The sequence below is a fragment of the Aquila chrysaetos genome, chromosome 6 (assembly GCF_900496995.4).
Source record: "Aquila chrysaetos chrysaetos chromosome 6, bAquChr1.4, whole genome shotgun sequence".
Lineage (NCBI taxonomy): Eukaryota > Metazoa > Chordata > Aves > Accipitriformes > Accipitridae > Aquila > Aquila chrysaetos.
This window is the reverse complement of record NC_044009.1, coordinates 19,004,866-19,032,272: the sequence shown is the minus strand read 5'-3', so window position 1 is coordinate 19,032,272 and position 27,407 is coordinate 19,004,866. Positions and strand designations below refer to the sequence as shown.

Genomic DNA, 27,407 nt, shown 5'->3' with positions numbered 1-27,407 from the left:
AATTGTTCTGATTTCATCTGATTGTACTTAAGATCCACCTATATTGAACGTCCTGTTCTACTCATGTCAATAATGCAAGCAACTTGGGTCAAATATATTTGACACTCGATTAAAACCAGATTCTGAGTAGGAAAAAAAGCAGCATTTCCCTAGCTTCCTAGCTCGCTCTCTCCTTAGGGACCAGAAACCTGAACACCAATCAAAGATGTTACAAGTCAAATGACTAATCAGAGCATCACAGGCTGCTGGTCAGAAGGGACATCTGCAGGTCATCTCCTCCACCCTCCCACTCAAAGCAAGCCTATTGCCAAGGTTACATCCTGTCAGTCATGCCTTTAACTACCTGAGTCTTGAAAACCTCCAAACATGGCAAATCCTCTACCTCTCTAGCAATCCTGTTCCTTCTAGAGGACAAGTTTACCCTAACATCCAACATGCACCTCCCAAGCCACAGTGTGGGGCCACTGGCCCTTGTTATGTATCACCTGTCACTACCAAGAAGAGCTACACAAATCTTCAACTTTGCAACTGCTCTTCAAGAGTTTTAAGTGGCTCTCAGGGGAGCCCCTAACCTCCCCTTTCAACTGGTCCTTGGGAGTGATGTGCCCTGGACCCCACAGCACTTTGGCAGCCCTCCACTGGAGCCCTCTCTAGTTTTTCAATATTCTCCTTGAACTGCGGATCCCAACCCCGGACATATAGTCCAACAAAACATTGGCCTCATGCATGGTCAGAAAACAGTCACCCTCATTTCTTGCTCTAGCTATGATTCTCTTTTTTTACAGCTTCCTCTCATCAACATCAGGTATCATTCCAGGCCATAAACACGTTAACGACTTACTTGTATACAGCCCATTCTGAAAGTAGTTTTACAAATGTTTTGCTCTTGATTCTTCTGCACATCTCTGGTTTCAATCTGCCACACAGTATAAAGCAAATAAAAAAAATTCCCAAAGCCCACATCACATGTATATTTGAATAAAAAGGATGTGTAATGTTTATTTAGCATTCAGCAACTCAAAAGTGTATCAATGTGCTAAGTCCACACACAGAATATACCCTCAGAGATTCTACTGCATCTCATTTCTTTGAAGATGTCACCACTAACTTTCAATGTTGCAAGACATTCTTGGTTACCTTTTCCTCTACTCTGAAGATTCCTGTCTCTCACTGCTTAACATCTCAAACTACGTGTACCAGTTCCAGCCGCTTTACAACCAATACGCCTCCATGTGCTGCCCTCACATGAAGAATGGCAAGAACCTTCTGATGAAATGAAGCATGGACTTCCCTAAATGTGCTTCTGAAATGAAGTTGCGTTTTGTTCCCCCCTTGACAAATCAGCAAGGAACAATCACTGTGGGAGCCTTAGCAGCGAAGTGGAGGTACAGCAGTCCAGCTTACCACACGCTAACAAAGGCTCTTCTTTGAGGGTCTCTCCTACTGCTGCCTAACACCAGCACATCACAGAGCTGAGTAGGACACCTTCCATTAATCTACTGCTGCCTCTTCTAAGCAGAGTAAACCCTGTCAGGGTACCCAGGTCCCAGGAAAGCAATTTTCACTATTATCTGCACAGCACCAGATAACACTATCCAAACACTTCCCATACATAGATATCTGTAACTGACAGATAACCCTTCTACCTTGCCACAACAGCTACAGGCTTCCTAGAGAGATGGTTGATGCTCCAAGCCTGTCAGTGTTTAAGAGGCATTTGGACAGTGCCCTTAACAACATGCTTTAACTTTTGGTCAGCCCTGAAGTGGTCAGGCAGGTGGACTAGACTCAGTTGTAGGTCCCTTCCAGCTGAAATATTCTATTTTATTCTACAATGAAGAACCTCTCCACAAACTTAAGATATACTGGCCTTTTTTAAGAGCCAGGATGCCTAAATAACATCTTACATTCTGAAAGATTCCTGCTAATTTCAAAGAGGAGATGTTTTCCACTCCCATCAATAATACTGCTGTTCCCAGGTATTTTTTCACCTCTTAGGGATGTATAGGTTCTGAGGCTACATTAATTTTTAACCGAAGTCATACACAGGTCTCTTTCTAAAGCAGCAGCAACTACCGATTTACTTCACAGTGGGTTCCATCAACAAGGGATTCCACATTGTACAAGGACAAGGAATTAAGATTGCTACTGTAATTGCAACAGTTTGCAAGAGAAGATTGATACTGTAATTCCAACAGTTTGCAGAGAGGTGAACAAACTCATCTATTAATCTTTAGAAAGAGGTATCAAACTCTGCAAAGCTAACTGACACACATCACTAAAAACAAAAACACACACATAACCCCTCTATATATAATCAAATAATAAAGGCAATGATCTGCTCAGACTGAAAAAAAAAGTCTTTTACGCAGCTTCTCTGCAAGTGTCTTATATTGCTGTATCATCTCATTATACTCTGGAGTCAATTCATCTTTTTATTCTTAATGAAAAGCACAAGTTATAATAACCCGTTGCCTTTAACTGGGGTGCCCTGATTAAGTCTAGCACCGATTCAACGATTTGTCTCTTGCATAAACAATCCACCTAACAGCCTCTGAATATTGAATATATTCTTCACTGATACAGTGCTCTGTTTTTCCTGTGGGAAGGAGATACTTGTCTAGAACAGCCTTTTACATAGAGAACTGCAATATATTTAACAGGTATATCTAAATTCAAAATAAAAGAAAATATAATTTATTTAGTTACCTAAAAATATCTCCACTAGACATCACTATTTAATGGTGAAAAGTATCTATTTTAATACCTCAAAACTGCTGGACAATTAGCAAAATTGCTCTAGTAACGTGCCATGCAATTATGCCATATGCGAACTAGACCTTTCCCCTAACAAGCTCAAGTTACAGTGCTTTTCCTCTAACAGTTCTTCTGATCTTTTTTGTCCATCATTGGCCTTAGGCCTTTCTTGTACAACTGGCTTGCAGTCTTTGAGCACAGAAAGCAGAGGTTGCCACACATAAACAATACAGATATTTTAACACACAAAACAGTTCATCATGGCAAGCTCTTCCTGAAATGACATGTTTGAATATGTTTGTCCAATACAAAAACTTAAAGAAAGAATTTCATCTTTGGTTAACAAAATCCTTCAACAGAATAAACAATTTTCTGGCAATCAACCCCTCATTCAATTACAACACAGCATTTATTGCTGGACTAAGTTCCACAAACAATTGTATTACTGGACTAATTCTACAAATAATTATCATCAGGAGAAGGTCACACGTATGGATAACGGATACTAACTGTACATATATACAGGTATTGTCAGACATATTGCATCATGAACTCAATCGGCATGAAGAAATCTACAAACTGCTTGACGACCATAACCAGGAAAATTATTCCTGATGATGCCTATTTCAGACACATTTTACTATGTAAAATTCCTGATTTACTTCAATCAACTAGAATAATAGGGTTTTAATTAACATGGGAATTGCTTTAGTCCTCCAAAAATCTGAATTGTTCGATGGGCCATATGTTCCCTTTGATAAAAGAAGTTTTAAAATGGAATATTCACAAGGCTGCAGAAGTTTCCAAATTTCCATTGCAGAGCACAGATCTTATTCAAAACGTACATGATTCATAGTAACGCTTTTTTGTTATAAGTTGGCATTTTTGGCTATGATTTAAAATTGTCTTGTAATATTCTCCATTCTCTCCAGCTTGAATCTCAATACTAGTAAACAAAGAAATGGAAGAACATCCTGTTTTAGGAATCTTTAATGTAGTAAGTACAAAAAATAGCTTCACATGCATGTCTAACCAGTTTTCAAAGACCTGCATATCACTTCATAAAATCCTATTTACAAACATGAAATTCAACTATATCAGAATAATTTGAAAGATAATAAATATCTATATTATATTTTTAAATCTGATCTTCCAAGTAGTTATGCGTGTTTAAACTAGCAAATACTCTGCAAATCCAAACTTTATAAATCAATTTAAATCTACAAGTAAAGTGTAATCCCTTCTTCCCTCCTCTTTCTTCACTCACAGAAACTCAAGCTTCCCTTTCTCTCCCTATAACTGCAATGTTCCTATTTATTAGACTTCTACCTTTTGTTTTAGCCTTTCATTTAAAGACTGTATAGATAATAGGCTGTTCAGGTTAGTTCTAACACATTTTTCTCACGTCAGTTGTATCAGCAACACAAGCACATACTTAAAAATTATAATTTTTATCATGTGAATTAGTCTTCTCTATTAATTTCATGCACAACTTTCAATAATTCCAATTCTCTTATTGCGTAACAGTCTTATAAACACTCATAAAGTCTAACAGTAATATAATAAAAAAACACAGCCTAACAATTCATCTTCTCTCATAGTTCAGTTTTAAAAGTAGCAACAAAAATAAGAGAATAATTACTATATTTTCTGGCATTTCATTAAAAATAAAAAAATAGTTAAAAAGAAACCCCCACACCTACATTGATCCAAAGGGAAAAATAGGCAATTTTCAAAATGGTCTTCTTCACACTGTACAACATTGTATTTGGAAAAACTAGGAAAGCAAGACAGCAAACCTTGACAAAATGCTTAATGCCCTCTTGGCAATATACATGCATGCTGGTATTTCATTACCACTTACTAACATAATAAAAAAGAAGAAATAAATTGTCAAGATCTATTATATCTGTAAGTTTGGAAAGATGATTTTAAGGTATGTACTAAATATAATTATGTATCATTCATATATTAGTAATATAGATCTTTAAGTCAGAACTCAATACAGTCCTTGACAAAAATATCATCCAAGCCTTACACTGTTAATTAAATATTAATTGCAATACCATGGCAACAGAAACATTGTTCTCTTACTGAGAAAGATCTGCTAGAAGAAACATTTGTGCTTCAGAGATAACATCCAGTATTTCCTCTAAAGCTACATGAGTCATCCTTCTCAAATTTTTGCCAGTGTTTTTAAAAATAACATTTTCATGCTTGAGAATTAATATGAAAAAGAAATAATCTAGCTAAGTACTGTACAAGAAATTCTTGCTAAAGCACTCCTGCCACAGGAGAAAAAAAAAAAAAACAAAAACAAAACAAAAAAACACCAACAAAAAACCCCCCTTGTTTTGAATCAGTAGCCAAATTCAGTTTAGAATAATCTGTGGGAAGATGTGATCAATTTTGCCTTCTGGAAACTAGCCAGTGCTGGCCTTTGGCATCAGCATCTGCTTCTTAGAGGGCTGAGAAGGAAAGTGGTAAACATGTTTCTTAAAATCAGTTTAACATCTTTCATTCTTTCACCATCATTTTACAGAAGGCATGATTAAGGAACACTTGCTACCAACTCAACTAAATAAATATACATTTCCAATAACTGCATTATCAAAATTCTTTGGTTTTTTGTACAGCTGGATAACTAGCAAACAGAACAGAAGTAATAAAGCATCTTTTACTAGCATTCTAAATTAGGCAAAAGTGAGTGACAAAGGATAAGCACACCTTGCTGATGGCAAAATATTTTGGGACACTGTCTAATAAGAAGACTTAAGAGGATACAGCAAAATAAAAAGACTCAAAATCAAACTGTGTAGCTTGTTTTATAATTTTCTAAAATTGAGTATTTGCATTATTAAGTATTATATATCTCTTACCATCTTCATTCAGGAACAATTTGTTGAATCTTAATCCACTAGGCTCTTTACCAACATATCTGTGCACATATTCTGTGCCAAGATCATTAACAGCAATAGCATATTTCAAAGGCTTTACACAGGACTGAAGACAAAATGGAACTTTGGTATCGCCAACAGAATGCCTGGGAAAAACACAAGATGAAGAGGTTTGAAATTTCCCGTTTGCCAGCTGTGGCAAGTAGAGTGTTAAATGCTTCATCTCTTCTTCAGCGTACTAGGACTATTAAAAAAAAAATACCAAAAAACTCAGAAGCATATTATTACTAAGTCTCATTTTAAAGACCATAACAAAACTATTTAAAGGTTTTAACAATTTCCTCCATAAACTAAGCATAACAAAGTCAGTCGTGGTGATTACTGCCGATGTAACAAAATAAAAGCAAGTTCAGAAATTGGTTTGTACCAGAGCAAAAAATTCACCTCAGACCTCTAGTATCACACTTACCCTACTCAATTGCAAACCACATACTCAACAGGGTACAGCTGACCTGAATATAGCCACTATACATATTTATGTCTATATAAACAAAGATGAGATCCAATTCAGTTTTGGAATTCGAGGGCAACAATTAAATAGCTGTATTTACATTCCTTTCGATAATAGCATAGGTATTTTATTACAATTATTAAATGCTAGCTTTTGGAAAGTTTACTTTCAACATACAAGTCAGACTGCATCAAAGAATGACTCATACAAGCAGCATATGACCCATCTAGAGCAAAAGGCTCCAAGCAACCACTTGTCTGATGGCAAAATCAGAAGTGTATTTGCTTCTTTTCTTTGCAGAAAACACAAGAAGGTTTCAGAGAAACTCGCAAAACCATTTTGGCATTATAAAAACTAACATTACACAACATTAAACATTACAAAAATTAGCATTATAAAAACTTTCGTTAGTACATTTCATAATATCCAAAACAAAGCAAAATGCCAATTTAAAATATTCAAAAGGGAGAACAATTTTATTTTTCAAGCTGTTTTACTATGAATAGATTATAATTCAGACACTTAAGCAGGGAGCTGAAAAATACTTCAGCTCACTTGTAAGCTCTTCCCCTAGAGATTATAAAGCATATGGCTAATAAGAAACAAACATACAGATCATAACAGATCACATTAAAATGAACCCCAATCCATAGTCACCATAAGCAAGTCTGATGCTCTCTCAGGAATGCCCCATTCACCCAGGACATAAGCCAACACCTGAAAATTACGGTACTCAGAATATGCAGTATGACCATATCAAACTGCAGGCCAGCAGACACATGCAAGCTGATGACTATCTCACATTGTCTAGTCACAAAGGTACACACAGAACAGTTCACCTTACTTCTCAGCTAGATGGTGTGAGATACTCCTTTACATTTAGGCTCATAACTGTCCCTGCTACACTTACTTACTAATAAAGAAAAAATAAAAATAAGATCACTCTAAGACCTACATACACCCTCACAGGAGAAAGTTTAATCAACTTGAAAAGCAAAATCACGTTAAGTTCTGCCCAGTTTCCACATTTGCATTTTAAAGAACATGGATCTGAATTTTTTCGATGACATACAGTGATAATATAATAATGCTACAGTAAGAACATTAAAATGCAGAAGAGGAACTAACTGAAGTACATCGTGACCTACAGAAAAGGTAATACAGCTTGAGGCACGGGTACTATTAGACAAAGCTCTTCAACTTCCAAACATTAATACTATGTAAGTATTGTCCTTTGGTAATCACCAAAATTACCCACAGCTTCATTATTGTGTTTGGATCATAAGCACAATATAATCCAGCTTTAAATACAGTATTTACAAATACTATTTGAACAGTATTTTATAATAGCAAAATAATTCAGCTTAAACAGAGAAGCTGAAAGAACGTTAAGATCACCAAGTGCATTTTACTTCTTGAACAACTCCAGCAAAGCTTTTTCTTTATTAAACCATGAGATAACATGAAGTGCTGTTATGTGTCAGATAGTTTAAATAATTGAAATAGCAAAATCTAGAAGTTAGAATATACCTCTGTCCATCCACTGTGCAAAGTGACACACCCCACAAATCAGGGCTGAACTTGGCCAGCTGTGGAATATAGTCAGCAACCTATCACAATGTGAAATAAAAAGAGACATTACAACATCCAAAATATTTAACTGTATGTTAATATACGTTAATTAAAATGAACATCAATGGAAAGTATACAAAAGGTACAACTGAATTATTCCACTAATAATCACCTAGTAAATCTAAAACTTCATTACAAATTATTATATTCGCTAGATCATTATCAAATAAAACCTTTTTTCGAACTTCAGCACATTCTAAGAGGTATCTCTGTTCTGTGTTACAGCACGTTCAGCATTTTCAAATCATATGAAATTTTAGCTTGTAACAAAGTTCAGGGTTTTTCAACTAATTTATTGAAAATAAGCACTAGAATAAAGTTTAATTAGTAACATAGGTATGGTGTTAACAATTATTTCTGTCACATAACCCAACCAGTTGTGTAGACTAGCGTAATTCTTTTATAGACTAAGTTTAGTCTGACAAATTATATAGCAGTTTTATAGTTTATGTAAAATAAAGAAAGAACAACACTATTTTCTCATTCTAACCTCAACACTGTAAAAGACTGTTAGAGTTAAGAAGCTGTATTTCTAACACAGTTTGCAAGCTGCAGGCATAAGTGAACTTCCAAAACTATTTTATTAAGTTACCAGTTTAACATTTTGCTAAAAACATTAAGAAAAATCTGTCTACTTAACAAAGAACGTATTTGGTTAATATCCAGAAATCTACAGAAGTTTGAGGTTGAATTCACAAACAGGTTACCTTTCCTCCAGATTGTTTTTTAGCACTTTCATACAGCTCATCAATATGTGAAGTAAACGACATAAAATCTGGAATGACAAACTTCCTCCTGAAAGCTTGAGTAAGCAACACAATATTACTTTGTACGCACCTGCAAAAAGTTTTAAAAGTTTATTAGTCTTTTGACAAAGTACTGTCAAAAAGCCTACTTAAGTAGCAATTACATGCTATTTAAATAAGGACCGTCAGTCCCTTGAAGTTATATGCCTACCAGAACAGGTCTTTATTAGAAAGACTTTTCAGTTTTCTGCTTCATCAGTTCTATTTTTTAAATATTATTTACATTGTTTCATTGCATTCATTTTCATGCCTTTTTACTTAGAGCTCCTCTTCAAAGTTTCAACTCTGAGACTGTACTGCAAGGTACTATCAATTTGCCTTCAAGCAGCATCTAAGCTTGCAAGAGCGATCTAAGCCACCCATTTCTTAGGATCAAGACACATGAAGGTCATCTAACCCAGCCCTTGTCCAAAGAAGTGTTAATTTCAGAGTTAGATTGGACTTCTGAGGTTCAGGGTTGGTTTCTCTCACTTCCAACTGGTTTCACGTGAATGCTGTCAACAGACAAAACTGGAATGAGTTTCCACTCTAGTAAGAGCAAAACCCTGTGGAAGTACTGGATAACATCTAAACTAAGCAAAAGTTAACACTGAGCAGTACTGCAAGTCTCTTGCTTCAAACTACCACCACTTAAGGAATCTTTGCTGACTTTTAACGCAGAACACAGTTACATTATCGTCCACACCCTCTGAACATCAGCCCATCTGGTACATCTAAAAAACTGATGAGGTAAAAAGGAAGGGACTTATCTAGGAGAAACAGAAGGGAAGGATCAAAACACAAGCTGAGACATGCTGCTGTAAGTGGTGTGTCTGGGGGGGGCGGTGAGCAGGAGCAGGGGTGGGAATTGGGAGGCATCATCACATCAGTTGAAATATGACCTGATAAAGGGTATTAACAGCCCTATCCCAGGGCAAGGAAGAGAAAGAGAGGTTTAACACCAAACAAACAGTTTCATTAACACGCTCATACTACGCTTTCTGGCAATGTTGACAAAAGCAGAAACATACTGGTAATACAGACAAATGGAAAGTTAAAAACATCTAGGCCCTTACTACAAAAAAGAACATATCCTTCCAACAAACGCTTACTCAGAGAAGTAAAAAATTAATTTCTAGGGAAATATTTTCTCTTGGAATAGATAATTCCAATAGTTCTATTATTAAAAGTCATTATCAGCACAAAATGAAGATGCATGAAGATGAAGACCAGTGGACAGAATTATCTTCCCTTTGAATCCCGTTCTCTTTTTTTTTAAACCTTCAGTTTCAACTCTTTTCTACTTAGAAGACTTTATCTCAAATTCAAATGACAGCCATTTCAAATGCTGGTAGGTACTACTCTCGAAGAGCGAAAGAGAAACAGTAGAGAAGTTTCGATTGTACACACTGGCATCTTAAGAATTGCTCTGTCTGCAATACGTTTCTTTATTAGTCTATGTTAAAATTGCAATTGAGTTGGTTTTGTTGCAATTTGGCATGCTTATCCACTCCTTTTTTACATATCTTGCAAAAAATCCTGTTCATTTTTGTCCCCAGCAGCCTCCAATTACAGTTACCTACTCCAGGTGCACCAACCCCTTTTCAAAAGTAATTAATAACAGTTACAGCACCTATGTGTGCAGAAGGACTAACAACATAACATGCACTAGGTTTAAACTTCAGATGCACTTCTACATTGTCTGTACCACCTGGACAGCATTAAGCATTCTTGTAAGAAAAAAAAAAATTCAGTTTACCCAAACCTATTAAAACGACTCAACACAAAGTGTGGAAAACAACAAGAAGGAAGTATGTACTGAAATACAGTCCTCTAATACCACATTATGTTTCTGAAACAGGAAGGGCATTTATACACTTACTGATTTACATCGAGTCTAGGATGCTGACTTCAATAATTCAATCACTTTAAGCTAGAGATTGAAACTCACTGCAGAAGTAGCTATGCTGGTTAAGGACATTACCTATTTCTGCAAGAAGTTTTTGTTCCCAGACTTCTGCCAAGGTCAGTGTGTGGGTATTTATCCTGGTACTCCTTACCAAGGCAAATCATATGAATTCATAGACCAAATTAAATACAGGGGTTCAGTTAATCTAGATGGGTACTTGGAACAACTACTGCATAGACAAAATAACAGGGGTCTTAGTAAGCTCCAATTAACAGGGCAGTAATATTTTTAGTCAACAGAGGACACTAGCCTTCACAGCCTCTAATATTCTGCAACTGACATCTCCCCACTGGAGTTTCTAACCGCTTTATGTTCCAGGTAACCCTGTGGAGACAAATGGTCTCAGGCTCAGGAAACTGGAGCAGTAGGAAAAGATCACAGGGAGGAATTTAAGTAAATCAATATATTGGTAAATAAAAATCTTTCTACAGTCAAATTTTACAAACAACTTTGTCCTTATCTCCCTAGAAGTGTTCAAGATGGGTACACTAAAAACTTCCCACCTCAGATTCTTCCTTTTCTCCAAACTTTATAATCTCACCCTAAAAAATTGTGTCTTGCCAAATCCCAATCCAAGCATTTCTTCCCCCATTTGAACATATCTTTTCAAACTGTAAAACTTCCCTGATGCATTTGGATTAGGAAAATTAGGATGCAAGTCTTATGATCTATAATAACTTTCAGTGACTTGTATAACTTGTATATACTTGTATATATGAAGGTATACATATATATATATATACATATTATATATAAGTTTGGCAGTTTTTTTGGACACTGCATTTTTGGTCTCTAGCATAAAGTTAGGATCACTTTGTTTCCTTTATCATACAACTTGTTACATTTATCCATTTTTTTTCAAGTTTTGGCTCGGATTGCTGATTATTGCTTCCCTACACAAAGTAGATACCTGCTAAAAACACAGTCTGAACTCCCACCAATCTGAAGAACTGTTCGGCTATCTATATAGCTGAATGGACATCTTTTTTCCTGTTTAAAAAGCTACAGTATAAGCATTACAGAAAGGAATGTGAAACTTCATTTCCAAATAGCAAGACTAGGTCTGTAGAAGTCTTCAATATATTTAGACATTTTAGAAAAAAAAGTGACATTATTTTGACAAATGAGGTAGTAATATTATAACATAGCGGAAGTCTTCTACATCTTCTGTCAAAAGCTTTCTAATTGCTCAAATAGGATGAACACATATTAATACCTGGGTTAAGTATATCTAAAATGAAAGTCTTCCTCAGGATTTGCTACCTAGAATGAGAGAGCAGCACAGCCATTCGGCAGCAAATAGATAACCCTGTTTGATATCCAGCAACAGATTGTCAGGTTTATGCTTAGAACATAAGATACCCAGATTGATGCTTCCTACCTGCAGATCAGAGAAGATTTGGCTAGCAAGACCACAGTTCTAGGTCAGTAAAGCAGGACAGACACCACCCTGTGACAAAGGCTAAGTCTACAAAGCCAAGTTATTCTGAAAAAGAACCGGGTTTAAACCTCAAAGTTGTAACTGTTACTCAGTAGCTATTATCTCATTCAAGTGTGCCATTTTCAAAATAACTCAATTCTGATTCCCTCATGCCTTTCCTTCCCTCCCCCCCCCCCCCCCCCCTTGACCAAAATATTGTTAGTTAAGAGATAGGGCTTTTTGCAAGCCTTCTATTTTTCTGTTAGGAACAAGCTGTGAGTTAAAGGAAAAGCTAAGAGGGTAGGAGGATTTCTTACAAAGATTATTAGAAATTTTTTTACAAACTAGCTACAATGTCATAGAAACAGATCTAAAAAAATAGGATATGTCAAAACGTGCACAATTCATGAGGAAGATCAGCATGTACAATCTTCCATATCTGTTAAGTTGCCTAAGTTTCATCTAACAATAGTTAGATAGTACTACTACTACTTTATTAAGTAGTATCATAGCTAGGGTACCAAAAAAAAAAAAAAAAAAAGAAAAGGAAAAGAAGTCACATAGCAAGCTAACTAGCATGCTCCACTGCTTTCAGTAAGCAAGCTGTTCTCAGCAAGGTATTGTTCATGCTACAAAGACCATGTGTATGTTATACAGATGCAACATGAACAGCTAATTCAAGAAATTTGTCAAGTGCTCTCTCTGAAATGTGCACCAGTGAAGCCTTCAATCCAAGAAACTCTGGAGATGAAAGATTAAAACGCCAAGTTGTTCTGCCTGCAACAGAGATTTTTTCCAAATTTTTATTTAAGTGGAGAGCTGTAAAGCCAAAAATCTTCAAAATAAAGCTTTAGTCAAATTGGAGCCTAATGGTTAGAACCTCTAAAAAGGTGTTGAAACTTCTGTTACAGAGATGGACAGTACAGATGCATTAGCTAAGGTATTTTACAGGTAATTTCTACTGGACTTGATTGATTTAGTCAAGCTTATGCTAGCACTACTCCACGTCACTTATCCTTGATGGCTTCTTTGATCTAGCAGCTTTGGATTCAAATTCAACGGAAGAATTACACCACTGACTTCTATGTTTAGGGAATTGAAGCTTCAAAGTCCTGAGGTAAGTACAGCTGAGTAGATACATTATTATATTTCACACCTTAAACACTTGGAAAGGAAGAAAAAAAATACAGGAACCTTGTACGAGTCTGTACACAGCCAATGCAGTGTACCTAGGAGAAACAGATAACTGAAGTTTGGGGGTTTTTAATTTATAAAAAAGTTAACACCTGCTGCTGTGAAGGAAAAAATCTGCTATGTGAAAAAAGATCCACCTCTCCATCTTCTATATAGCCTTTATGTTCAAAACTCTTCCTACACAAGAAGCAACTGTGTAACTTTTCTACGAATCATGGTAGTAACAACCACTCCCCTAACACAGAGGATCAAATCCTAGAGATGTGAGGTAGAACACAGGCTAGTCTTGCTAATTAGCAATCACTTGTCCTTTTTTAATATAAAGCCCTTGCCTAAAAACATAATTCATAGTTTACTATTACAAACAAGCTTTCTAGTATAAATGTAATGCCTAATAGCAAAAGCATTTCCTTTCCAATCCAACCATATACCCAGGAAGGTTTCTGACTGTAACAATTTAGAGTTTTTACTGTGCTGACAAATAAACAATGAGGACCTGTTCTTGAACTTAAATACACAAATAAAGTTAGTCAATGTTGTACCTTTAAGAAGTATCCCACATTTGATTAGGAGTTGACTGCTTTGTTATTTTGTCACACATGCGGACATTCATTTTTTCTCAACGGACTTCCAAAAATGTTTATATATATTTAAAAAAATATAACATATATACTTTATGTTTATATTTACATAAACCAGGTAAATATATAATATAGTATAAGCATATACTGTATATTTTATACACTTATATGTATGTAAATGCACCTTTTTTACACACATACACATATATTTTAAATTGTAACTGAGAGAAAATAACACTAAACAGCATTAGTTCACAAATTCAAAAAATGTTACAGAACAACAAAAATGGACCAATTTTGACAAAAGTATACTCTTCATGAAAGAAGCAAGTTTTAGATATTATGTCATTTACCCAGTAAATGGAATAAAAATATAGACTCAAAAACAGTCTACAAATTTCATTTCAAGATTTAAGAGCCTCTAAACTTCCAATCTTTTGGCACACAAGAACTGTAAGCAGGGGAGCAAAGGAGTGTGCACCTGAACAGTGCTTATATTGTTCAGCTAACTGACCACAGACTTTTCTTAAAAAAAAAAGCATCATTAAAATATGGCACATAAATCTTTCCCAAAACAGACCAAAGCAGTGTCTACAGTCCTAACGGCTCTCATCTCTACATATCTTGAAATTTAACTTCACTCTATTTTTCATACACTCACTTTTAGAATTAACTACATACATACTCTGAACATACACAGAAGCAGCATCCTGAACTTCAGATTAAAAACTGATGATGCAGCAAGAGAGTTTTATGTACTCCTACTAAATACTCCATGCTGCATCAATTACTTTATTTGGCATCTGACCAAGAGTTGCAGTATGGGGTCAGATACACATGCAAACAACATTGATACATTAAACCCTTGTGGAGATCACACAATCTGTCTGCTGCCTGAAATCAGAGAACAAACTCGTATGAAAATAGCATCAGTAGGAGTGTGTGTTTGACTCCCTTTCTAATTACACAATGATTTAGGTACCTTATGTCTCTCCTAAGACAGTAGTCAGTAAGACACAGACAACATTCATTCAGAATTATACAGTTACATTATTGACAGAAAGTTTACTTTTTAAAAAGGTCTTTGTCCAGCATAACACCATCTGAAGTTGTCTGAAGTGTCAGTCTTAACATATCCATGCACTCTTTCAATCGCGGATCAGATGTACGTAATCCTGTAGATTTGAGTGCCTATTACAATAAAACAGTAATTATTAAAATGAGAAGATATGCTATTACAATCAAGTTGTCTACTGCTCAGTCTTATTTATCAGGGTAAGAGACATCTGCCGCTGTGTTATCAACACAAGAGACATTTTTACACCTTATTGATCCTTTTGCCATTTTGGCTGCATCTTATGCCAAAGGATTAATGTAATTTGAAATCCACAATGGTCCAACTACATTTTATGCAAGTGCAAATACTACCCAGCCCTGCAAGACACAGATGCTTTCAAGCGTACTCTTTTGCACAGCAAGGAAGTGAGTAACAACACTAGCACACTCATTCTCTTAATTACAGAAACCTTGTTGGGGAAAAAAAAAAAGTTACATTCCTTGCTGCAGCAAACCATGTATAATACAAATTCTTGCTTCATATTCTTGCATTTAGGAAGTTAAAAAACTTTGTAGCAGTTAGCTTTCATACAGCACTCTGGAACAGTAAACTTACAGTTATGAATTTATGAACTGGTATTTTTTCTTGTCCTTCTGCAATAGTATAGAAAAGTAGATCTTCTAAGCTAGGAAGGAGACCTTGCTTCATTTTACTAAAAAAAAAAAAAAAAAAAAAAAAAGAAAACACATGCATAGATTAGTTTAGTGCATATTTTTATTTATACACATTTTTGCATTATTCACAAGGAAACACATTTTTCACTACCAATATAACTGCTACCACTAATTTCAAAGAACACTTTTATCATTGAACATGAAGCTTAATTCAGCTTTAAGTAGGGGAAAAAAATTGGTAATATTAAAAGTAGCATACATATACTTTACAATAGCAAACATTCTTACCTGCAACACAGTCATGTTTTTACTAACATACATTTATTGTTAAGATTATATTTAGAATTGTTTTTCCCCTTTTCTTGATGTTACAGAGTACAGACATGTTACTTGCACAGAGGATAAAGTATTTATAAGACTCAGAGACCTATGTGCCTCATTTCCACAGGCAAGAGAAAGAGATGATGAATGTGTATTATTTTCTTCAAAATAGTCCTGGTTTTAGGAACTCCTAAGAGGAGTCCTAAAAGCCCTTGTCCTTCTAGAAGCTTATGTAAGCCACATCAGTTACAGTGAAAGCAAGCAAAGCCATCTGCAGCATAATACAGTAATCTGAACCAGCTCAGGCACCAGAAGCAGCAACTCTCATCGTGCGTACTTAACAAAGTTAACATGCAGTGTCGATACATCTTTAATGGTCACTGTGTTTATCAATGTAAATACACTGGCTCTCCAAGTATTCCATATGTTAACTACTTGACTCCAAGATATGCTTTCTGTATGGCTGCATTTTTTTGCAACTTATCTCCGTTTTAAGTGAAATGTGAAGGAAACCTACCACATTAAGCATCAAGATTCCTTTCAAGAGAGAAAGCTGCAATACTGACAGCCTTCCATCAAAGCCTTTGGAAGTTCTCTATAGGTTCAACCTCAGAGTTTCACCTTTCCTTGATATTCCAAGCACCCTGCAGCAGGCAGGAGCACAAGTCTGTACTCAGTTCTTCACATTTCCCCTGTAAGTACAGCATCACAGCAATGTACACCTCCAAACTGCTACTGGCAGTGACAGCAAAGGGCTTCAGATCAATTCTTTTAGTCCCCTGAAGTTTGTATCTAGACAAAGCCAGCTTAGAGAACGCCAATGTTCTGATGTTTGACAAGCAAAAATACATAAAATTAAAACAAAACAGTTCTCTAGTAAACGTAGACATAAACTAACTAAAATGCAGTGTATGCAGTCTTCCATTATTTTAGCCATCAATTTTAAAGCTCAATCTTATAACCTAATAATATTGGCAATACTTTGTTACTATACTTTAACATATAAAACTTATTGCCCAAAACTAGAATGCTCAGTGACAATTATCTATTTTTATACAGATATTCCTGTGTGTACAAAAAGCAGGTCTAAATTCTAGTCATGAAAGTTTTCACAAGATTAGTAATTCTTTGAATATCAGTACTCAGGTTATAACTACGAAAATAAAATACTACAACTAAGCACAGACCCTAGGTAGGCCAATGCAGTCTTACAGACTGACATTTAATCCTCCCTCCTCTCCCAATACTAGCTTACTCTAGCTCAACAACAGGTCAGATTTATGATTATTTTTAATAAAAATCTGATTATATCCAAATACCCTTTCAAATTTAAGACAACCTCTAGATTGCACTCGCCTCCCTCCTTTCCTCATAACTAGCAATGAAAACCAGTAGTAAAAATCTCACTTCTCATTTTCCAATTTATTTAAAACACTGTACTTACATACTAAGAACAGAAGACAGCTTTGTAAGCCAACAGAACTTTCCTTGTCTTCCAGCCTGGATTTTTTTTATTTTTTTTTTAAGTGATGCTGGCTGACTAAGGCACAGACAGGCTGGCAATTCAACCAAGACAAACGCCTGCAACTACCTTAAGCAAATTACTGAACACCCTTTTTCCTAAAGAAAATTCAAGTCTTCCACGCAGCACATTGCGCTTTCAATCTTTTGAGAACAGTATGTCCAGTCAAGCCAACAGAACCAAAATTACTAACATACCAATTAAAGCTTCATCCTGCATCTGCATCCTAACTCTGCAGCTACGTACTTTTTTAAAGCTATGCTGAATTACATAGTCTACACCCCTACATTTTCCCCATTTACACACAGCATTTAACTAAGCTCCCCAAAGCGTTAAGATTTCATTTTTTAAGGAATGTCTCTGCTACAAGACTTGTTACTGGATTGAAGGTCTGACAGAGGAAACTTCCATATTTCACTTTGACAAAACAAGCCAGCAAACACATTGAGATATTTTAACCAATAACCTATTTAATTACAAGTTTCTGAGCTATTACTCAGAATTTTACAGCTGTTCCAGATGTGGAATTTTTATCTAGAAGGGTGAAGAAAAAAACTTCAGACATTTGACCAAGATTTTTATCTGCCTCTTTGTAAGATTTTAATCTATTACAAAGATATGCACCTTTCACAGCATAAATTCTCTCTTGACATAGTTTCCATATCTTTCACATCTGGTGCTGTTCAATATTGGGTCAGTCAGCCTAATTTAACAATGGATCTGCACTGACTGCCAAAGCAAAGAGGATGGCATTCAATATATTTACAGAAAATTGCTCTTTGTCAAATAACCCATCTTTGGATAAAGTTTATCAGCTAAATAGAAGTGGAAAGCCTTGCTCTGCAGTTTATCAGGTCAGTGATGTCAGTAACTAATGTTTGCTTAACCTAAAAGCTATGTTTTGGCACCGTGAGCACACTTAGCAAGATAGTGCTGTTCAGCACACATTGTAGAGAGCTGTTTTTCAAGTCAGGGAGCTTGCAATTTCCACAGTTGAATTAAAGTGGAAATTCCAGTTTATTCTATTTCATGAATAATAATTTTTGATACTTATTTTCCTTCTCTAAAAAAGAAAAAATAAATAAGCACCAGACTATTACACAACTAGACTTCTTCAGTGGTACTCTAACCTGTGGACTAGAATACTGGTGGATGCTCCACACTGCTCTGTTTATTTAAAGAAAAAAAGAATGCAGGAATTCCAAGCACAAGGACTTTGTGGTTCATATCAATCGTTCCTTCCTTCTGCATCAGTACGATGCTTATACCAGATTCCACGGAGGGTTTCGTTTTAACAAAAGTTGAATTATCATTTCTACAATATAAAAGAGGTTAAATTTCAACTACAGCGAAACGTTCCTACTTTGTACTTCAAGATGTAACTGGCAAAACACAGAACATCACTTCTAGAACAACAAAAGATATAAAGCTATGACACTGCTAACAGTAGTTTCAGGCTCATTATTAATCCTAAGACACCAGTCATAAAAATATGAGGTCACAACAACTGTCACAAACAACGGTCCCTCAGGGGTCCATATTTGGACCAGTACTATTTAATACCTTCATCAATGAAATAGGCAGTGGGATTGAGTGCACCCTCAGCAAGTTTGCAGATGACACCAAGCTGAGTGGTGCAGCTGTCACGCCTGAGGGCTGGGATGCCATCCAGAGGGACCTGGACAAGCTCAAGAAGTGGGCCCATGTGACAAGACCAAAGGCAGGGTCCTGCACCTGGGTCGGGGCAACCCCTGGTATCAATACAGGCTGGGGATGAAGGGATTGAGAGCAGCCCTGCCGAGAAGGACTTGGGAGTACTGGTAGATGAAAAGCTGGACATGAGCTGGCAATGTGCGCTTGCAGCCCAGAAAGCCAACCGCATCCTGGGCTGCATCAAAAGAAGCGTGACCAGCAGGTCAAGGGAGGTGATTCTCCCTCCCCCTCTGCTCTGCTCTGGTGAGACCCCACCTGGAGTACTGCATCCAGCTCTGGGACATGGACCTGTCGGAGCGGGTCCAGAGGAGGGTCACAAAAGTGATCAGAGGGACAGAACACCTCTCCTATGAAGAAAGGCTGAGGGAGTTGGGGCTGTTGAGCCTGGAGAAGAGAAGGCCCTGGGCAGACCTTACTGTGGCCTTTCAGTGCTTAAAGGGGGCATATAAGAAAGATGGGGATGAACAGGGTCTGTTGTGATAGGACAAGGGGTAATGGTTTTAAACTAAAGGAGGGTAGATTTAAACTACATATAAGGAATAAATTTTTTTTACAATGATATAAAATGTAAAGGTGGTAAAGCACTGGAACAGGTTGCCCAGAGAGGTGGGAGATGCCCCATCCCTGGAAACATTCAAGGTCAGGTTGGACGGGGCTCTGAGCAACCTGATCTAGTTGAAGATGTCCCTGCTCACTGCAGGGGGGTTAGACTAGATGACCTTTAAATGTCCCTTCCAACCCACGTTTTTCTATGAGCCTATGAAAGCTGCAAGGGCTGCAACCCACAGTTGGTAGCCACTCTAAAACAGGCATCTTGAAGAAGTTGTCACCCTACTACAGATAACTGATCTCCAATGGAGACATAAACACCTGTCAAGTCACTAAGTAACTACTTTATGTCCACTTGCATAGTTAAGACACCGATCCCATTAACAGTGGTGGGTAACCGTTCACCTGAGAACTTACCAAGATTCAGACAAAACTACGTATTTATAAACTTAGATCAAAGATGAACATGGTTTAGTAGATGTCAAAGGGTTTATGGTAAAAACAAGAACTGTTGCTTCAAAACCTTGGCCTCTAAGGAAGTTATGACAGGTCTAATGAAAGCGCACTTCTAACAGTTTCTTGCATCTGCGAGTATTATATCCACACTCCAACAGGAGTAACAGTGAGATGAACCACTGCCTGATTACTATACAGTTATTCCTCTGGATTCTGGCCTGGGTGCAAAAGCAAGATTAATTTTAAAAGGTATCCCCAGAATTCATCCCTGTCCTTAAAAAGGAGCACTACCACTTCCTTGTCATTTTAAGAAAAAAAAAAACCACACAAAAAAACCCCACCACACTTAATAAAACACTTCCATTAACCATTTTGCTATATTCCATATACTAGTACCCATCACTATTGCAATTTAGCTATACTTTAAAAATCAGGGTTGCTCACGTTTTGCTCCTCCCTCCCACCTTACTCAAGGCCATTGTAATTTAGAAATAGCTTATTCTAAGATAAACTATGTTTGATCCTACTACTGTCCAGCATAAGATGTAAGAACAATGCACACTGATACTGAAAGTAAAAGTGAACAATGCACAGTTATACTGAAAGTAGAAGTAAACGCTATTAAATATTATACAAGTTTATAATTTAGGACTGTACTAGGTTATTGTGTTTTAATTATTTAAGCATGAACTTAGGTATGATTGCATTTTAATCCACAGCCTTCATTAATCAAAACTGCCAGTCTGTGACCACTCTCAGTTTAAGCTCAAATATTTTTCCTTTCCAAAATATATTAAGTTTCAGGTGGATACACAGAGTGAAGGCTGGATAGAAGGGATAAGGAGGTGGTGGAAGATGTTTAGGAAAAAATGCACAAGGGGATCTGGTTATGCAATGGGATACTAGTTATTTCATCAGCCACAGACCTCATAATTCATTCCCTCTACGAGGAATTAAACCGTTCTAAATTTCTGTACAGTCTTTGCAGAAAACATTTTAGGTTTTCACTTGCAACTCCTACTGTCTGTACACGAGCACTGTTAGGCAAGCAAACAAGCAAGAAAAATCTTAGTGCTGTCTTTTGACATTGTAGGTTATGCCAGTATCCTAGAACCATTACCTTACAAACCAAATAGAAAAAAATAATCCCCTGAGACAAACAAAAGAAGGAAAGCGTAAAAAGGACTACTGTCTTTCCAGTGGGGTCCACAAGCCATCTGCCAAACACAACTCAAATGTTACATACCGCTGGATGGCAAAGTGCTGAAACTGGCAGAACACACAGACTGCACTGACTTAGCCCAGTTGTCAATTTAGTTGAGAGACCTGTCTTTTGAAGAACTTCACTCTTCTTCTGAATCCTGCGCTCTGTCTTAATATAGCAATGATTTCCACACATAATGTACCATTTACAAACGCTTAAGGAAGATTTTCATAATTCTGCATTAAGAAAATTAAGAATTAAAGTATCCAGCAGCCTGGATAATGTGCCACCAGGAATTCCTGCACAGCCTGAACTGAAAAGAAACTGTTGCCAGTTTTTCCCTTGTTCATAACTATATGCTATATGTTTTATTTAATTGTTCCTTGTTCATTTTGCAGTAAGGCTCAAAGAACAAGCATCTGACTTTCAAATACATCCTCTTGTCAAAAGCCAAAAATGATTAAAAGTGCATAACTGGTTTGTGACTACATAGCTTTACCAGACATACTAGAAATTATAGTATTTCCCTAATTGATGCTAGCTGTAGGAAGCTGTTATAAAAGCTCAGTTGAAGAAAATGTCACCTCTTTAATAAATCACCTTTTCAACATCCTCGAAAACCCCTCACAGTTGGCATACTGGTTTTTCCTAAGTTTTTAATGGTACCGTCTGTATTTCTCATAGAAAATGGAAGCACAACCTTTATAAACCACACCTACTTGAGCCACAGCTGAATAATTTTTTTGTTCCAGAACATTAGGTAAAGAGTTAATTCAAAGAGAAGATTTCATATATGTCCAATAATAGCACAAATGTAATAATAATACACACATGGTTGTGTATTATATTGTATATGGTTATATAGCCTGACATGCACACATTTTTTAAGGAGTTTGACAGGAGAAATTATAAGTGATGCCTTTAAAGAACACTACATCCTATTTAAACGAAAGGCTTGAACCAAGCTGAGCAGCTAAGACATTTGGTGAGAAAAAGGGAAGAAGAACAAGATAGCTTCTTTCCCCACCTGCCATGCTGAACGAGCACAAGTTCATTGTAAAAATAAAAAAAAAAAAACAAAAACCGCAACTCCAAAGCAGAACTATTAACAAGCTAAGGGCTGAAGCCTTCCTGACTGGCCTTGTGGAATCTTTTCCAGACGTCCTCTTAGCATTAAGCTAACAGAGACTTTGCTCAGTGTTGAAACAAGGTACTCCTTTCTCAGCCTTATTTCCTCTGTCTTTTGCTTTTTTCATCTAGGTAATAAGCATAGCAAAGCCTGGGAAAGTGGCTTGGGTTTAGATTTTAATTATGCTGGCCCATAAGCAGCGCAAAGATGACACATGGGCTGCCTACAGGAAAGCCAAGGGGCATGTTCAAGCACACACAAAGGAGATGGGTCTTCATGGGGCTTGCAGTTAAGCTGTCAAACTTCTTGTAAAAGGTTACCAGAGACACTAAGTGTACCCAGGTTCAAACAAGCAATGGGCAAACTGTCAGATGGGGGGGGGGGGGCGGGGGGTGGAATGGTGTGCGTGTGGATATACGAACAAGACTTTTTCAAGACCTCCATAGTGCTGAGGACTAACGGAGCAGACTGCCAAGGAGAACCATCAATTCATTTGCCTCATCATTATACTCTATTCCCAGTATCCATTACTGGGCCTTACCAAGGATGTGAACTGGAGCTGATACACCTGTCCCCAACCACTTTTTTTAAGCATATTTCAAGTTCTAAGTGAAGGAATATTAACTTCATGAGCATACAGAGTCTTGGCACTCTATTAGCTGCATGAACCTTTGTCACTTAGGGACACATCAGGACCTTCTGGCACAGGGACACGTCCTGCAGCACCTACAAACATTTGTACACACCACTAACGGGTGGTAATACCTATCCCTAACTGCACTAGGTGTCGACGTGGAGAACGTGGGTGCTGCAAAACTTCCAACGCAGAACGACACACCACGTATATTGCCCTTAATAATTAATGCAAGATGACACAGCTTTCACTTATCTTGGAAAATATTTTACGCAAGTAGCAGCGCTAGAGAAGACACACTAATGCACACTGTCCCCTCCGGGCCAAAGTGCAGGCACCCCGCGCACATACGAGCAGCCTTTTGCGGGAGGGACCCCACGCCAAGTGGAAGCTCCAGGCGCGGGGGGGACGGGGGACGGGGACAGGACCCCAAGCAGCGGCGAGGGCAGCCCCCAGAGCCACACACGCTCCCCGCGCCACGCGTCCGCGCCTCCTTCCCCCGCCGAGCCCGCCCTTCGCGACCCGCGGCACCCCCCGGGCTGGCCGGCACCGGGCGGGCGCCCGAGCACCCACCCGGCAGCCGGGCCCACACCGCGGCGCGCCGCGTCCCGTCCCGCCCCGCGCCCGGGCAGCGGCCGTGACAGACCCCGGCCCGCCGCGGTGCGGCCCCGGGAGCGGCGATGCCTGCGCGGCGCAAAGGCCCGGCCCCCGCACCTGCCGGGGAAGCGGGCCCGCCGGCCCCCGCGCCCAGCCCGGCCCGGCCCGGCCCCCTTCCGCAGGCACCACGCGTCCGAGGGGGAAGGCGGCGCTCACATGGCGCCTCCGCATCCCCCGCCGCCCGGCCCGGCCCGGCCCGGCCCCGCCGCGCCCCCGCCGCCCCCCTCGCACTCACTTCTCCCCCCCGCCGCCGCCTCCGGCCAGCTCCTTGCCGCCGCCGTGGTTATTGTTGTGGCCGCTGTCGGCGGGGGGCTCGCCGGGGGGGCGGCGGCGCCGGCGCCTGCGCCCCCTTCCCCGGCTCCTCCAAGGCTCCCTCCGAGCGAGTGCACAAACCCCGCGCCGAAGGCGGCGGCGGCAGCCCCGGGCCGCGGCGGGAGGCGGGCGGGCTCGCGCCGAAGGCGGCCAGCGGCGGCGGGAGGCGCCGGGGGCCGGCGCCGGGACCCGGCCCGCCGCCCCCGGCCGCCCCCGGCGGCCCGAGCAGCAGCAGCTCCCGCAGCAGCGCCGAGCGCCACAGCCGCATCATGCTGCGCCACTTCCCTCCGCCGACTGCCCCAGCGCGGCGGCCTGCGGCGCCGCTCGCGCCCCGCCGCGCCCCGCCCCCCGCTCGCCCGATTGGCGGCGGCCGCGTAACTGTCAGGCACGCGGCGCGCTCACTGGCCAGCACGGACGCCGGTCCGTGGCGGGCCGCGCCCCCGGCGCGGGCCGAGCCGCCCGCGAGCCGCCGGGGTCTGGGCGCGCGAGGCCGGCGGTGCGGCGGCGGGTGGGGGGCGGCGTGTGGGAGTGCGGGCGGGCGGGCGGGCGAGGACGCGGGGCCGGTGCCGCCCGCGGCCGGCGGGGCGGATCCGCCGCAGGGCGGGGAGCGGGGCGGCGGCGCGTAGCGGGCCGGGGCCGCCGTCCGCACCGAGGTCACCCCGCCCTTCCCGCCGCCTCCATTTTCTGTCGGCCCCGGCTCCTAAGGGGGGGGAAAGCTGGAGTCGCCGCCGCGCCGGCAGCGCGGGAGGGCCCGGGCCGCGGCCCGGCGGCGGCGGGGACGGGGCGGTGGGGCGAGGCCGGCACCTGCGGGGCGGCGCCAGGCGCGCCCGCGGGTCCCCGCGGGCCCCGGGGCGGCGTGAAACGCTCCCGGCGGCGCTTCCCTCCCCCGCGGCGCTTAGAGGGGTTGGAAACGGGCTGGGCTCCGGCGGCGTCGGGCTTAGGTCGCCACGGATGCAGGCCGTTTTCCGAAACGTGCCGGGTTTAGCTATCGAGTGCGCCGCCTCTAGCGGGACGGAGGGGCGGGCGGCGGGCGCAGGGGGTCACCGACGCGGGCTGGCGGCTCCCGCCCGGGCGGGCGGTACGGCGGGCCGCAGGCCTGCCTCGGCCGCCCCCGGCCTACCCGTCAGGCACGGTGGGAAGGGGCTCGGGAAACAAAAGCGCGTTAGGGATGCCCTGAGCGGCGGAAGAGCGGTTCCCCAACTCCGGGGGCCGAACGCTTGTGCCGGTGCCCGGATCGCCTCGTGGGCTTCCGCGCACTGGCGATGAAAACGTAATCGTGTAGCTCGTTGCCAAAACTTGCTGCGAAGGCCAAAGCGTACAACTTGAAAAAAAGAAAACCAACCCACAGACAAGAAGTAAAACACCTGGGCGCCTAGGTGAATTGGGCGCGGCTGTTCTTCACGTTCGCATCATCAAACATTTAATCAGAGTGTGAAAGTTCTGCTGCTACTCATCTACAGGTCTCGGTTTGGGAACCACCCACCCATAGTAACGCAACGCCAACGGCCAAAGTGGGAAGAGTAGCAGAAAAGAGCTGGGCTTCGGCGCAAGGTATAAATGTCACTCCTTACGTATGCTTAAGCTTCTGTCACAGCATCCCGACGTGCTGCTTGCCAGTATACAGCATCTGGGAAGTCACAGATTTTGCAGTTAGTTGGTGAAAGTCTTCGCTCGTGTAACCAACTGCTAAATTTCTCCTAGATGAGTACAAATCTATACTAGTAAATTGTATCCGTTGTGAGTAGAAGAGGAGATCTGTTGTCATCCTGCTTCATCAGTAATGCCAACGTGAAAACCAGTATTTAAGTTGCCACTAGCTTTCTCGCTTCAGGAATCATAATTTTCTGAGCAAAAATGTAAATGCTTCTGGCATTCTGAGCCTATTACTGCTAAATTTCCTTGTGAACAATATCCCTGTGCATTGAGGTTTATTTCTTTGGGTATGTTTATTATGTTCAGGGGAGGTGGGGGTGGAGAAGTTGTAGTTCTGAGTTAAAATGATCTTGCTGCACACTTTATTGGAAATGTTTTACTCTGAGGATACTGATATTCTCCACCACCTCCCAGATTGGAAGTTTCAGCTCTCTAGGCATGGTAAATTGCTGTTAAAGAACCACGTAAATCACAGAGGGTTTTTTGTTACCGGTTTTCTGTGCAGTCTGAGTTTGAGCTAATCACTACAAATAGACATTGAGAATAGCCTTTGCTTGTACTGACACTGCAGCACAAATACCCACAGGAGTTCCCTATGCTAATAAATTGTCACAACAGCCATGAGAGTTTTTGGAAGCAGATTTAAAGATAGCTGATAATCTAGGCCTATAAAACGAGCCTCAGCACACCAATGGTTTTTTCCTTCCCACTGAACAAGGAAACTTGAAATACCAGTGTGGGATGTGTAATTCTGTGCTGCACTTACTTCACATACAAAAATGCAAAGTACCTACAGTTCTCACATAATAAGTATGTTACTTATTATATTTCCTGGAACTAATTCTGGATTTCCATTTGCTAAGTCTTTTTGGCAAGCCAATAACTGCCTCTTTTATCCTGCCACCCAATAATAATATTTCTCATTTTTTAAATTCCGTTATGTAAAATACTCTAAAGATAGAAGTCTCGCAAGCACCTTTTCCATTCTCTTTACAGGGTCTGCTGCCGTAAGACCAGAGACAGCGAGTGCGCTTCCAGTATGTGCATTTGGTCGCTAATTGAACACACAGTTCTGCAGACACTTACAAGGTTCCCTGCTGATTTTTAGTGCCAAGGTGATATTTTTGGTGTGACAGCTGCGCTCTTTCACAAGCCAGCTGTTTAGCAACTGACCTCGTTCAAAAACTTGTCTAATTCAGTTCTTATACTGTAGAGGGGGAAGAAGAAGAAGAATGCAAAATGTAATGATCTGGAGCTTTCCTTTTAGTGCTCTGGTTTCTGTTCAGAACATTGCAAATAAGGCTGTGGGAAGGAAAAAAAAAAAAAAGTACCACATTAACAAAAATATTTGCCTTTCATAACAGTACCCCATGTTATACATTCTTGACCCTGCATGAACTCTTTAATTTTACTCATTTCCTTTTTTTTTTTTTTTACTTCATATACTATTGCCTTATTCCTTTATTTAACCTGTGAGTATATCACCTTCACATCAGTAATGCCCCAGTGTGAGTATTCTTCAATAAAGCGTTTCTTAAAACTTACTTCAAGAAATTAATCCGCAGCTTCTCTCCCTGAAATTTCCCTTGTGTGTGTTTTAGCTCCTCAGGGCAGAAAAGGCAAGTTGCTCTCTGTGTGGAACTACAAATACACAGATCAGGAACAATGCAAAGTGATAAATATAGTTTCAGGTTCACAAAGTTGAAGGGCGATAGTGACTCATTCCCTATTCTGAGAACTTTTGCTGCATATTTCAAGTCATCACTCCTTGCTCCTACTA

At 40.2% G+C, this 27,407-nt stretch overlaps 1 protein-coding gene and 1 long non-coding RNA gene across 2 annotated transcripts in view; one reads left to right on the top strand and one right to left on the bottom strand.

Annotated features, from left to right (window-relative positions):
* Positions 1 to 24,285, bottom strand: part of GLS (glutaminase) — a 69,232-nt gene extending 44,947 nt beyond the window's left edge. The window contains 7 exon segments of the mRNA XM_030016842.2: positions 5,637 to 5,800; positions 7,696 to 7,775; positions 8,505 to 8,634; positions 14,816 to 14,937; positions 15,419 to 15,515; positions 23,898 to 23,984; positions 23,986 to 24,285. Coding sequence (XP_029872702.2) covers positions 5,637 to 5,800; positions 7,696 to 7,775; positions 8,505 to 8,634; positions 14,816 to 14,937; positions 15,419 to 15,515; positions 23,898 to 23,984; positions 23,986 to 24,245 — 940 coding nt within the window. The 5' untranslated portion in view covers positions 24,246 to 24,285.
* Positions 24,286 to 24,872: 587 nt separating this feature from the next.
* On the top strand, positions 24,873 to 27,171 carry LOC115342937. Its single transcript, XR_003923958.2, has 2 exons — positions 24,873 to 25,525; positions 26,624 to 27,171. It is a non-coding gene; the product is annotated as an uncharacterized LOC115342937 (long non-coding RNA).
* Positions 27,172 to 27,407: the final 236 nt, after the last annotated feature.